Raw genomic sequence first — 13,994 nt, 5'->3', positions numbered from 1 at the left:
CTAGAACAGAGCACTTCACATCAAACCACTCTGAATTACTTTGTTTACATCTTAATTTAATTGTGAAGACATTTTGAACAACTGGTAGAATTCCTCTTTAAGCTTAACTTGCCATCTGTGAGGTTTTTATTTATTTAAGCAGAAGTGTTCTCAAACCAGCTGGGATCAGGGACCCTGTGTGTATCTGTGTGTGTGGAGTCTCCATGGCTGAATGAAGTGATTCAGGAATGTTTTTAAAAACACTATTAGTTGTGTGAATGTGTGCTTGTATTTGATTTGTGTGTTTGTGTGTGCAGAGAAAGTGAGATATGTTGGTGTGTGGGAACATTGTGTCTGCTGTGTCCGTGCAGCGATGTTTACATTTGCTCGCTTGCCCTGTGATTGATGACTACACTGTTGAGGAGAAAAAAAAATCAGACCAAACTTACAGCAGTAATGTTACCTGCATAAGAAACTTTGATTCCAGTTACCAAAACTGATAGGATGAGAAACATCTTTCTTTAGGTTAATTTTTTAATAGTTGCTGTTTAGAGCTTAGGGATGTACTATGATAACCTTTCGAGGTGTCAGCACTTAAATACCGAAATCACTATTCCGCTATTCGTTTTGTTTCATAATTCATTAAAACCCCTGTTTTATGTTTTGACAAGACCAAGAAATGTGGCAAGTTTACTCATATTTATGACCAAATATGTATGGTGTTTTACACTTTTCTGTTCTGCTTCACCATGCCTTAACTTAAATGAGCTGCCAAGAAAACAATGCTAAAGCGTTGTCAGGGACTTAACCAAAAGGGTTAAGAGCGTGGCTGGCGCGGCTGTACCCCTACCTAGACTAACTACTCTAGCTGATGTAAGCTAGGTCTAGAAACAGTAAAAATATATTTCTCTGACAAATTGACATGTTGGCACATCATCCACTGATGGGAAAAGACCACCTGTAAGAAGATGGGAGTCTCCATCAGCAACCAGTGCTCCAGTTAGATCATCTGATTACTTCTTCATAATTTCAGTCTTTTGCCAAATCAAATAGCAGGATCAACAGTTTAATCTTAAATCGATGTAACTAATCATCAGTGCATGTCCTCTTTTTATTGATTAGAGAAAGCACTGGAAATACTTATGTATTAGGGGTGTAATGATATGCAACTTTGATGATACAGTAGATCCTGCCATTATGCCTGACGATATGACTGAAATACAGAATTAGAAAAGAAATGCTAACATAACTTGCACATTTGTTTATTTATATTTATTTATTTACTTACTTACTTACTTATTGGTAATTCCCAAAACAATTTGGTCATTCCCACTGTTATCCCAAAAAGACGGCAGTTCTTATTGAAGGGATAGCTGGCAAAAGCCAGTTTTTAGAAGACATAAAATAAATAAAAACTAATATAAACAAGGCAAGATCTATATTACATGTTGCACATGGGTGTTTTGTTTTTATAGGTCATCATGAGCAAAAATTGTGGATTATAAGGCTACAGCTTAATATTAAATGAAATGCATTACGAGTTTGTTTACAATCTGACATTATGTGTAAGAGGAGATTTTCCAACATGGCTCAATCACATGTGCAAGAGTGTATATGTTGGAGGGTCTGCCGAGTCCAAATCTACTGTTACAGAGTGTGTGTGTGTGTGTATATGTCTGTATGGGGTTTTATTTTCCACTCATTCATTCTTTTTTGGGTTTGTCCTGGAGGAAGTGAGTGCAGATGATTTATTTTTCATTTTTATTTTTTTGCCTCACTAATCCGCATGCCCTCTTGCTGGTTCCTGTCCTAACAGGGGGTGTCATTTGATCAAGTCAATAATCTGCTGATTGAGCCTGCTCGAATTGAGGAGGAAGAGGTCTGTACCTACTCTTTCCATCCAGCTCCGTCTCCCTCCACCTTTCTTTCTTTCTCTCTCCTACTCACTATTCGCCTGCCGTTAGAAAGCGGAGGGGTAGACATAACCCACCGGAAAATTCTCATTAATCCGAAGCCAATGATTAGGGAGCTACTCACCATCACTCAACCCCTAACCCGCTGATGTGGTGGAACCCTGTTCAGAGTCCACGTGTTTGGGAATTGTCATGGGACAGATATTTCCTAAACAGTATTTTGTTAAAACAAAATGTATTGTTTACAAATCACATCCAGATTTTAAAAAGCAGAATACTTTTTTTTAATTGAGGATAACATTTTTTCAGTTTTCAGTGTTTTAAAACATTTTTTGTTGTTTGTTTGCTTTGTTTTGTCCATATGCATGCTTCTAAAGTAAAGTATTATGATCTCTTATAGGCTTCCGCAGGTCATAGAACTGCCTTTATTGATTCCAATTCTTTATTGATTTCAATTCTTCAAGTCTACTGTTGTCTAGTCTAACTGCAAGCGTAAAAACAGTTGAGTTTTGTCACATTGGCAGATTTTTGCTTGAATTATTTACATGGGGATTGTAAGAGTAGAATTCTGGTCATACCTCTGTGTTGATCCATCTGAGAAGAATGAAAGAGGAAAGTGATAATACATACAGTACCGTGCCAAAGTCAGAGAGCACCTTTAACTTGTTTTAATTTACAGTCATTTTTTAAGAGGTATTTCTGAAGAGGTTAGATAGAAGATAATCCACTTGTATAAGGAGGACAAAAGTTAAAGAAAAAAATAGAGTTTACAAAACTGTCACCATTAGATAGTACTTAAAGGTTTAATCTTTGAAAGATTGGAGAAAATTAAGCTCCACTGTTCATCCTTCCAATATGAGAAGACAACTCAGCACTATGAGTCTGAAAGGATGTGTAGCTGTTAAGAAGCTGTTATTGAGTAACAAAAATAGACGAAATAGGAAACTTGCATAGAAAGTCGTAGAAGCTGCTGGTGTTCTCAGAACAATGGACTGACCACTGCAGAGCCCAGACCCCAGCATCACTGAAAGTGTTTGGGATTACTTGGATTGTGAGAAGCAGAAAATCCAATCAACTTCTAAGACTGAACTTTGGAGGTTTGGAAAAATATTGCTGCAGAAATCTTTGGAAAACTCAGAGCAAGTCTCCCCATAAAAATAGAAGCTGTAATAAAGGAAAGGAGTCAAGTCACTAAATACTAAAAAAAAAACACATATTTAGTTGTTGAGGCTTCCGTGCATTTTGTCGGTACACGTTCTGCCTTTGTAGCCGACTCTGGATTAGAAAATAAATCAATTAAGGGTGGTCTCAGAGTTTTGCATAGTACTGTGGAAACACCTCACTACCAATAACATTCAAACGAGCATTAAGATCAGGTCAGCTCCTAAGACAGTAATATACAGTACTGTGATGCTGCATGTATTAGATTTTCTAAAAGCAGTTTGTCTCATTCTGTCCCCGTGGAGGACTGTATTGTGTGTCGTATCTTACTTAAAAGAATGTGTGCACAAACTCAACACCAACAATGTTTTTACGAACTCTGAAATCTGGAAAAATGTTTTTGTTCAGGAAAAAATGCTGGAATTTTTGAATAACCTTTAGCCTCAAACCAGGGTTCCATTATACCTGTGGCTCGTTCGTCCTTTTCTATTTGTATCTGTCTTTCTAGCTCTCTTTCATCTCTGTTTGGCTTTTTTCCTCTTTGTCCCTGTTAGGCTCTGTGGCCCAGGAGCAAGCAGTGCAAAAGGACTGCTATATAAAGGTCTTTTGCAGTACCATCACATCTGTGTTTGTGCTGTCCCTGTCAAACATAACAGTAAATCGTCAGCATGTTAATTGCCCTAAATATAGTAAGATAAAGTCCAGTGGTGTTGTCTGATCTGTAACTCAAAGTTTTATTACAGTTTTAATACAGGCTTTTAGTCCTTGCAAAAATACAGATTCATAAATATACTACCTATTGTCTTCTGTGCTATTAGGGTATTTATCTTTTTTGTTTTGGGAGTATTTTATGTACTCTATGACTGTCCTGGTTAATTATTAGGCCAGAAAATCTTTAAAGGGACACTCTGGCAAAATTAAAATGATAACTATCACTACACCTGCTCTAAACATATCTACTCACATCCTACAAGGATACTGCAGCAGTCTATAGATTTTTTAATTTAGAAACTAGAAAATCCCCTTCTGATAATGTATCTTAAAGGTTGGAGGAAGTTTTGAAAAACGTTGGTTTAGATTTTTAGGGGGTGAGGAGTTTCAAAATGGGTTTTGTTATTTTTTTTAATTAAACTGGTAAATGCAGAAGTATTCTGGATAACGTTACTGCTAGGACATTGAATATCTTGCAATGGTAGATCTAGTTATTAACTTCAAACATCATGTCATTAAAAGTAGTAGATTACTCAAACCACAGAAGTGACTTGTCCAAAGATTAGCCTATAGATCAGTGGCTAGGCTAGCAGTTAGGATTGGTTGTTTCCATTCTGTTATGGTGTTGTGCATATTGGGTATTGTAGTGAGACGTATCGATTACCAAACATGTGAAAACAACATAAAATGGTAAATTCTGTTGAGTTGATGAGGCTGAGGGTTGTAATGCTGCTCTACAGAATACTGTACAACACAAATTACATTTAACTCTAGTTTTAGAGTGTTAAAATAGTCAGGGAGATTAAAATATTTAGAAGTTGCTAAGTAATTAGTGAAGGGCTCTACAGCCACAAGCACCACAACCCTATCGTTCAAAAGTTTAAAGATAAATGTAGAAGAAAATTCTGGTATCATGTTCATTACCATCTACCACTTCATGGGTTTCAAATAATTTGCAGGGACCTATAAAAAATTAGATAAAAGGAAAAAAAAAAAACTAGATGTGTCCAGGTGGAGGTGTAGAATAACATAAAGGATGAAGTTATAATAAAAATAAATACCCAGAATACCTTATATTTGAACAGTGGTGATCAAATCTTCAGGTAGGTAACTTGACAAGAAAATGAATATTGATTGAATCAACTATGTAATTATACCATATGAGTTATTATATAATCACTATTTGTTCGTCCAAAAAAAAAGAATTTTTAATACATCTGAAATATCTTTGTGTGTTTAGTTTACAATAATTCAGTTTCCATCATATCAGTTATTAGTATTGAATAAAAGTACACCAAATATTATGATTCCAAACTTTTGAACAGTAGGGTATTTTACTTTGTGTAAGTCCTTTATAATTTAACTGTCTGATTCATGACCATTCATCACAAGAAGATGATGTTGCGGACACAGAATTTATCAGTGACCATAGAGAGATTGACTTCAGTTGCTCTACAAGCCTGCTGTTGGATGAAGAGTGGGATATGTGCACTACACATGATTGCTGCCTGTAGGGATTTGATCTTCATTTGTCATGCTGGAGTTTGCATGGACACATTGCATAAACAAACTGAAGGTGTTTGTGAGCCTTGTCATAAAGGAATGTGGAAGACCTTCACTGGCCCAGAGCACTGTGCTCTTCTCCTTTTATCCCTTTCATATTCATCACTTCATTGTCTTTCTTATATATGTAGTTTGTGTCTAGTCTTGTCCAGTTGCACTTTGCATGACTTGCTTATGTAGGATTGCAAACGTCCAAACTGACCCTCAACAAATTTAGCTGATTTTCTCCCCTTTTCTCATTATTGTCATCTAATGTCCTTGTCAACACTGCTGTTGTGTTCGATGTTGTGACGAGTCAGCTTTGTGATTCATTAATCGAGTTAGCAGATCCCTTAATCCAGCAAATGTTTATCTACTGTATGTGCACAAGTGAATTTTTTTTTTGTGTAATGTTTTTGTTCAGGTTAATGTTCGTGAGCATATTAGATTGTTGTCTCACAGCAAATGTTGATCCAAAGAGGGGGAAATGGTGCATTAAAGTAAATTTGCTAGTCACAGAATCACATGATAAAACAGATGAATGTGGTTTAGTATATTCTAGAATGGTAGACTACAGAGTCAAATATGGACTCATTTGCTGTTCATATACCTGTTATCCACATCGATTGGATCAATATGAGTTTGGAGACTCAGGGTCCTGTCCCAACATCCATTGCTTCCTTTCCTTGATTATACAGCAATTCCACTTGTACATTTTCACTCTTACTTGTTGCTCTAATTATTTTTAAACACAGAGTTTTCTTTCCTGCAACAGTACCAACTACAAATCGTCTGCTATACACAAAAATCAGTTACCTATATAAATAACATGACTCAAATGTAGTGCTGCATCTAAATTAAGAGCACAAGCCATACATAATTATACTATGACATTTTGTTATAGGTGTAGCAACAGCAAATACAGCACATGTACGCTTACCTCATGTTGTTTACATCATAAAACTGCAGCATGAATTGGCTGAAATAAAAATGTTTAGGTGCCATATGATTTTGACTGAAAATGCCTTTCAAATTTTGGCTTAATTGTCAAATAGGGAAAGGAAACCTTTTTGGATGTTTAGACTGGACTGATTGTCTGACCTATGTCTTCTGTGCTTTGCAAATGAACATTGCATGAACAAATTCAAGGGCTCCATTGTTCATATTTAGCTTCAGCTTTCTTTTTTGAAGGCACCAAATTTAAGAATTTTTTTTCTCTATTTATAGTAAAGTTGTCAGCAGGAAGTCTTAGTAATCAGTCCCTTCTCCTGTCACCCCAGTTTTACTGGCGGTGACAAAAGATTTGATGGCAGCGTTGTATGTCTGACCCCTGTACTTTACTCTTAGCTGGTCCTGACCATCCTGAGACAGACTGGTGGATTAGGCATCAGCATAGCTGGAGGAAAAGGATCTACTCCGTACAAGGGAGACGACGAGGTAAAAATTTATTATAAAGCGAAGTATTGCAAGTAAAATTAAGGTTGTTATAAATTGCAAGCTGGTTTAATGCTGTGTTTGTGTCTGTAGGGGATCTTTATCTCCAGGGTGTCAGAAGAGGGCCCTGCTGCACGAGCTGGGGTCAAAGTGGGAGACAAATTACTTGAGGTAAATATGCTTCACAAGGTTTCTTTAAACCGTATTTCAGTTCCCTTGAGTCTATTATCAAAACAGGCAACATAAGAATATTCCTAGGTTATCAAGTTAACATAGGCCTGCTTTAATGTAATATGTTACTTTCTTTCACGGCTCCACAGCAGTACAACAGTTTGGTGAAAAATCGAAACATTTCTTAGAACTACAGTTTCAGATTTAGTGCATTAGCTGAGACATGCTTGGTGTCTGTATTTTGCTTCTTGAGTTTTGCACTGGAGCTATGAGGCTAATGTAGCTAACAAGTAATGAAAGCTTATAGCCCACTAACTAACACTGTGTAAACTGAACTCTTAAAGTCTGTTTAGGATTACTTAATAACTCGATGTGGTTAGCTACTTTTAGCTCTTGTGTGAAAGGACATTTCGTACACCAAATCTTTTATTTCCTAATCGATTTAATTTGCGGTAAGGACAAATTGGTGTAAATTTAATTTTCCTCTAAACTCTTGGTTTAACTAGATTATAGTTCTTTTTCTCTAACTTCTGTGGTGTTCGTCAGTATCTCCAAGTTGCCATTCAGGATGATTGACCTCTGCAAACACTGAACTGAGATTTATAACATATCTTGCAGTTCTGACTTCACGTCACCTGACCCCAGACCAGCATACCACAGTTTTAACTTCCCCTTCTCCTTCCTCGCTAGGTAAATGGCGTAGATCTGCATGGGGCAGAGCACCACACAGCGGTAGAGGCGTTGCGGAGCTCGGGAACAGCAGTGACCATGACTGTGCTTCGTGAGCGGATGGTTGAACCAGAGAACCCTATCACTACTACTCCTCTGAGGCCAGAGGACGATTACTTCCCCCGTGAGAGGAGGTCCAGCGGCCTTCCCTTCCTCCTGGAGTCTGACTCCACTGCTGTTAGCACGGGCCCCTGTCAGCGCTTAGCCACCTGCTTGGTCCGCAATGACAAGGGCTTAGGCTTCAGCATCGCTGGGGGCAAAGGCTCAACACCATATCGGACAGGAGACACAGTAAGCACAGAAACACTACTCACAGAGAGACTGGAATAATGTTTTTTGTGCAGAAAAAAACATTATATAATAGATGTAAATAATGATTTATACTAATCCTAATTTTGAGGTGACTGCTGTTCTGTTTTCTTATGACTACAAAAGGGTAATGAATTGAGGAAGTATGGGAACAGATGGAGAGTAGTGTGTATGGAGATACTGAGTAATTCAGCTAACTAAATCACAGCTTCTGCAGATTGTTTGTTCTGTTACTATGGTTCAGGTTTTGTGTACTGGTGCTGCCATTTGATATGCACCCATTACACTACAGCTGGCTCTACTGCTACATGAATAGTGTTAAAACACAGAAGAAAAATGTCTTTCTTTGCCTTTCCTATAAACATTTTTTCCAGACTTGTTTGCTTTTAACCAGTCTAATGTTACAAACATCAAAGTCTCTACCACCCTTTGTTGTTGCTAATTGCTGTTGAAAGGTTTTTTTGGGGGAATTTGGAAACAAAGAAGGAAATTAGTGGTCATATGACGCACATTAGAGAAAGGAAGTAAATGCTGTCTGTTGACAAAGGGAGCATAAAACCCGGAAACTGAAGTTTGTTAATGAAAAACAAGCTGTATATTCAAGAAGGTTTACGCATGGTTTGTGGAATGTGTTGCTTTCCAAGATGATACAGGAACTCACACAGTTGGGCCTTATCCTTACGTATCTGGATATTTTTTAAAAAACTTATTGGCCTCCTCATCCTCACGTAAACAACATTTTCGGTCACTGACAATTAAGGATTTTGAAAACACTCACCAGAGTGGTGATTTTTGAAAACTCTGTTTTCATTGTTTTTGCATGAATGGACAAAACACAGCTTTTTGAAAACTGTTAACTTAATCGTAATTGTTGCTGTTGGTTGTTGATTGTTTCAATGTATTGAACATGGAGAAGTCTGTCTGAAATAAACCTGAAGACTGGGTTGTTTCTGTGTGCTCAGCAGTTTGAGGGTAATTTGAGGGTGTTAACGTTCGTTATTTAATTTGGTTTACCTTTTTTGACTCTAGTGCAGAGGCATCTGAATGTATTGTGCTTAGTTCTCAGTTCAGTTTCAAATATCGAAAAAAGACCTCACTGATTCCAAAGTTGTGCTCATTAATGATGATTAACCAAAGTCACACTTGAAAATAAAATCCTAACTTCATAATTTGAATGAAGTGAAAAGCTAAAAAAAAAAACTTCACTTCCTGATCAGGACTGAGCCAGTGTTTTAAAGACAATGGTGTAGCCATGGCAGTGTTTTGTTGACTCTTATTTACTTTTAAAGCTTTTGTTTTCTGGCAGAAATTGGAGGTCTGCAAGTCAAAGCCTAGTGTGTTTGTAACACGCTGACATCATGTTACAATCTCTGTTTCAGCTTTGTAGCATTTTGCACAGTATGCATGCTCACAGTGGTGTTTGTGCAGCGTACATCACATTTTGTGTTTTATGACATGTTTTATCGCCCCCTATTGGGCTGGCATGTGAGTTTTAGTAGTTTTTGCTTTTTTATAGAGATTTATAAACCTTAACCCTTAGCATGTTTTCACCTTGCTACAATTGGTTCCAATAAAGCAAACTTTCACAGACCTCTTGCAAAGCAGGCTGTGCTGCTGTACGAATGTTCACCATTGCATTTTTCAAAACAAGTTTTCCTTGACTTTGAAGCCCTGGTCTAGTTGTGGAGCACTTACACAGCAACCTTTTCCAGTGTAGTGGCTGGCAGTGTCACCAAGGCAACAGAGATATGAATAGCAACCCGACACCTGATAGGGAACTAGTGTTAGAGCCTGAGTGGGAGACAAGTGTATTTTTGGCTCAACACAGAAGCCACATGCTGTACTGCCCTCTTGCTCTCTCTCACAAAAACATGTATATACACACATACGCACACTGTTCTACACTTGTAGTTAAAGGGTTGTAGAAGGAGACCTATGTGCTTAAACATGCACACATGCTCTTATGCTCTTTGCTGAGTAACTGTAAGTTCTTCCTCTCCCTGAATTGAGTGGCTGATGTGCTCTTGTGTTTGTTTTTAGAAACTAGTATGTTTTGCAAAGTTTTTCTTCTTGGAAATGGAAACATTTAGGCTTGTTAAGACTCCTGAATGACCTGTTATGCTGTGTGTTTAATTAGTTAAAGTTGCATTAAGTGTTTGTTTTAGTGACCATTGCGGTTAAGGCTAGGCACTTAATTGCATACAATCTTTTCTGGTCTGCTGCAGTGTCAGTAATGATTTTAGTGTTTTAAGGTCTTTAACATTAAGACTTGATTTCCCAGGGCATGAATTTAGCCTTGTCTTTAACCAAGCTGTAGTGCCAGTGATGAATCACCATTACAAATTATTTTTAGTCTAAGCCATAACTATGTCCCTTTTTTGTTTTAAGAATCTCTAATCAAATTAAATTAAAGCTCAGTCTAAAGCTATTCTGTACACACTTTCTAAGGCTTGTCATTTCAAACTTCCTTTACAAAATTACATTTAAGTGTTAAATAACATTGCAATATAAAAATGTTAAAAGACCTTATCAGAAAAGGATAACATTGATACAAAAATTTATATCACAGTAGTTTGATAAAATTGTGTAATAAGGGACATATACTAAGTGCTCAACTGTGTATTTCTTATGTTTGCTTTGCAGAGGAGTTTTTTTATATAATTTACTTAAGTTTGATGGCTTACAGTACCACATTTTCCATGGTTTTAGGATTCTGCTTCATACCTGGCTACAAAATCTGTTCATTTAAGTGGAATGTTTTTAGAAATACAGCAACACAGATTTCAAATGTGTGACTGTTTTCTGACTTTAATTTTGCAGTCTTGCTCAACTATTTAAATACACTACTATAGCTAAAAGTATGTGGATACCTGACCCCAGGGCACAGTCAAGCTGGAATAAGGAATTGCCTCATTCAGTGGCTAACTGTGGCCACAAAGCTTGCATTATATAATTGTCTAAAATGTCTTTGTATGCTGTGGCCTTAACATTACCCTTCACTGGAGCTAAGGGGCCGAGCTGAAAAACCAGCCTAGACCATTATCCCTCCTCCACCAAACATTACTGTTGCCAAAGTGCATTTCCAAAATTGTCCAACAGACTGCAAGATAGTGAAGCATGATTCTTCGCTCCAGAGAAAACGTTTCCACTGTTCCAGAGTCCAGTGGTGGCATGCTTTACACCACTCCAGCTGTCGCTTGGCATTGCACATATTAATCTTAGGCTTGTGTACAGCTGCGCAGCCATGGAAACCCATTTCATGAAGCTCCTGACATGTAGTTCTCATGCAGAAGTTGCCTCCAGAGGCAGTGTGGAACTGCAACAAGTGATGACAGAGGGTGTGCTACACCATTCAGCTCTTGGCGGCTCAGCTCGGAGAGTTTGCATGGTCTCCCGCTTTGTGGCCTAGCTGTTATTGTTCCTAGATGCTTCCATTTCACAGTAATATCAGTTGAACAGGGCAGATCTAACAGGGTAGAAATGTCACAGACTGACTTGTGGCAAAGGTCGCATCCTGTGACATTGCCATATTTAAAGTCACTGAGCTCTTGATTTTATACACCTGCTTGCAATGGGTGTGGATGAAATACTATAATTCGAAGGGGTGTCCACATACTTTTGGCCAAATAGTGTATTTTTCAGCCAGTGATCATTTGAAAGCCTGTCAGCTTGGTCTAAAAGTAATGTCTGCAGTTGGTTCTCACTTCTCTTCTTCCTCCTTCTCAGGGAATCTTCATCTCTCGCATTGCTGAGGGAGGGGCTGCTCACAGAGACAACATCCTCCATGTGGGAGACAGGGTCATTTCTGTGAGTGAGGCACATGGTCACACTGTCAATCTCTCTGTCTCCAAGACAAAACGGTGTCTGTTCTTTGAAATTGATAATGCAAATGAAGTCATGGAAATCATATCAGCTGAACTGAATGAAATTTCACTAATATAAATAGACTATGAGCAAGAGTCAGCAGAGTGTAGTGAATGTGCAGTCTTGTGATCATTCAGCTTACATATTGCATGGGCCAAGTACTAGACAGAAAACAGCAGTGTGTGTTTTAACTAGGTTGAGACCCTCATGCATGCCCTTAACTTTCTGCTTTATACCTCATCCTTTGCTGAGACTGACTATGCAGCTATTTTCTGAGTGTCTAATTATATGTAGCATTCCCCTTTTTGTTGTGTATTGTTTCCTTACAGTAAGGGAATCTGCATTAATAACTGTATGTGTGGATTCCAGCTGTTCTTTATCTCTCCTTGAAGACCACTATCTCTTTCGCGTTCTTGCTCTTTTACTGTCCTTGCATGGACACACTAATGCACTCCTTGCCTGCTTGGTGGTGGGTGTGGTGACGAGGGTGTTGTGGGCTGGGTGCTGTGGGTACACTGTCTATGGGTAACTAGTTACCTGGTTACTATAGCAGTAGCCTCTGTAAAACAGCCAATGGTAAGCACCGATACTGAATGGTCAGTGCTGGCCTCTGTAATTTATGAAAGCACCAAACGGAAATAGCCTGGTAGAAATACAATACAATACAAAGCTTGGACATCCCACATTTTATATCTTTCAGTTCAGTCATTGCCTTTGCATATTTAAGGCCACATTTTTAAAGAGTGATGCTCTTTTGTGTTTTAAATTGGCAAAGGCAAATCTTGGAGGATTTTTTTTTGTAATTAAAGCATAATTGTAGCAGGTTATTTGACCATATTAGTAGGATACATCAACAATTAAGTAAAGTTCCACATGGTTTTAAGTGTAATAAGATTTAGTTTAAAAGCTGAAATAATATTAATGATGATGATTCGTTAGAGCGGAGTTCGGACAGGGTTCCTGTAGCAGTTATGCTCTTCCCTGCTTGCACGCACAAGCTTCTTTCACTACGGCTGGCTGCATCTCTTCCTTTTCTTTCACTCTTTTTTCTAACCCTGAACGGACAAACCTCCTGCTCTTATGAATCCCTTTTGAGGACTGCATGCATGCTTATCACCAAAAGACCAGTTTTTAAAATGCTAGCTCTAATGATGTTACAGACATGAAAATGCATGATGGGACTCGAACCTTAGGTGTATTTGAATAAGCTTTAGTGGCCCTTCATATGACTCTGTATTTGGGAGTTTTGGAGACCCTGTAACACTCTTGAGTCTTGTCCCAACTAACAGTAATTTTATAAAGCAAGCAGGTCCACTTAAACAAAGCATATGTATTAGTCACTGAGACAAGTTGTCATTAGCTCTTAAGCATGAATCGCTGTCTCTACCCAGTCCAGCACTGCTGGCTGTTCCTGACTCTCCTCCCCTTCCATCCCCTCCTCTGGTGTGTGACTATTGCTCTAGATCAATGGTGTAGACATGACAGAAGCCAGACATGACCAGGCAGTAGCGCTGCTTACCGGCACCTCCCCCACCATCACCCTGCTGGTCGAGCGGGACCAGGCGAGCGCGGGCGGCTCTTCGCCCCGAACGCGCCCCCACTCACCCCCTCCTCCAGAGCCCTCTGACTCCCCCGAGCAAGAGGAGGCTGGAGACGAGCACCTGGGAAACCATCTCAGTTGCCCAATGGAGGACGAGTACCCCATAGAGGTGAGGCCCAGACTAAGATACTCCACAAACATTCAGCAAACACTATGCTGGTGAGCCAGAACCTTCATGACTTCCTGACATTTTCGAACTTCCCTCACCTTGCGTTTTCTGAATGATAGTTTTTATTAAGTGATACAGCCCATTAGGATTTATAGCTGTTTGTCGGCTGTGAAAGACTGAATGAGGCCAAAATGCTTATTACTGTCACCTCTTTTTGTTTGGTTCTCGATGTGAATGAATTCCAGAGAAAGTGGTGCACGGTATGAAGGCTTACTGTTGTGTTGCGTTGTGTTGTGTTAGGATAGTGTTTTTATGTCTAGGATAATGTTTTGAAACTTGTGTATGTTAATGATATCACTGGGCAGTGTTGACTGTGTTGTCTTATTTGATTAGATATGTGATGTGAACATAGAAAACTAGTTTAAAGATTCTCTTCAGAAGTAGCTTTTCCCTCTTTCTTTACAACCTTCAC

General features: G+C 38.6%; 1 protein-coding gene across 15 annotated transcripts in view; it reads left to right on the top strand.

Moving 5' to 3' along the window:
- The window catches only part of scrib (scribble planar cell polarity protein), a 93,642-nt gene that overhangs the window by 51,909 nt on the left and 27,739 nt on the right, over window positions 1-13,994 (top strand). For 14 of the 15 annotated variants that reach the window (XM_036596924.1, XM_036596911.1, XM_036596913.1 and 11 more), the window contains exons 16-21: window positions 1,796-1,858; window positions 6,654-6,743; window positions 6,834-6,911; window positions 7,602-7,931; window positions 11,676-11,756; window positions 13,277-13,522. In XM_036596924.1, coding sequence (XP_036452817.1) covers window positions 1,796-1,858; window positions 6,654-6,743; window positions 6,834-6,911; window positions 7,602-7,931; window positions 11,676-11,756; window positions 13,277-13,522 — 888 coding nt within the window. The remainder of the gene's footprint in view (window positions 1-1,795; window positions 1,859-6,653; window positions 6,744-6,833; window positions 6,912-7,601; window positions 7,932-11,675; window positions 11,757-13,276; window positions 13,523-13,994) is intronic. The other variant, XM_036596914.1, reaches the window with a different exon arrangement.

The sequence above is a fragment of the Colossoma macropomum genome, unplaced genomic scaffold (genome assembly GCF_904425465.1).
Source record: "Colossoma macropomum unplaced genomic scaffold, Colossoma_macropomum, whole genome shotgun sequence".
NCBI classification, from domain to species: Eukaryota; Metazoa; Chordata; class Actinopteri; order Characiformes; family Serrasalmidae; genus Colossoma; species Colossoma macropomum.
Note: the sequence above shows the minus strand (reverse complement) of the source record. Positions and strands in the feature narration are given on the sequence as shown.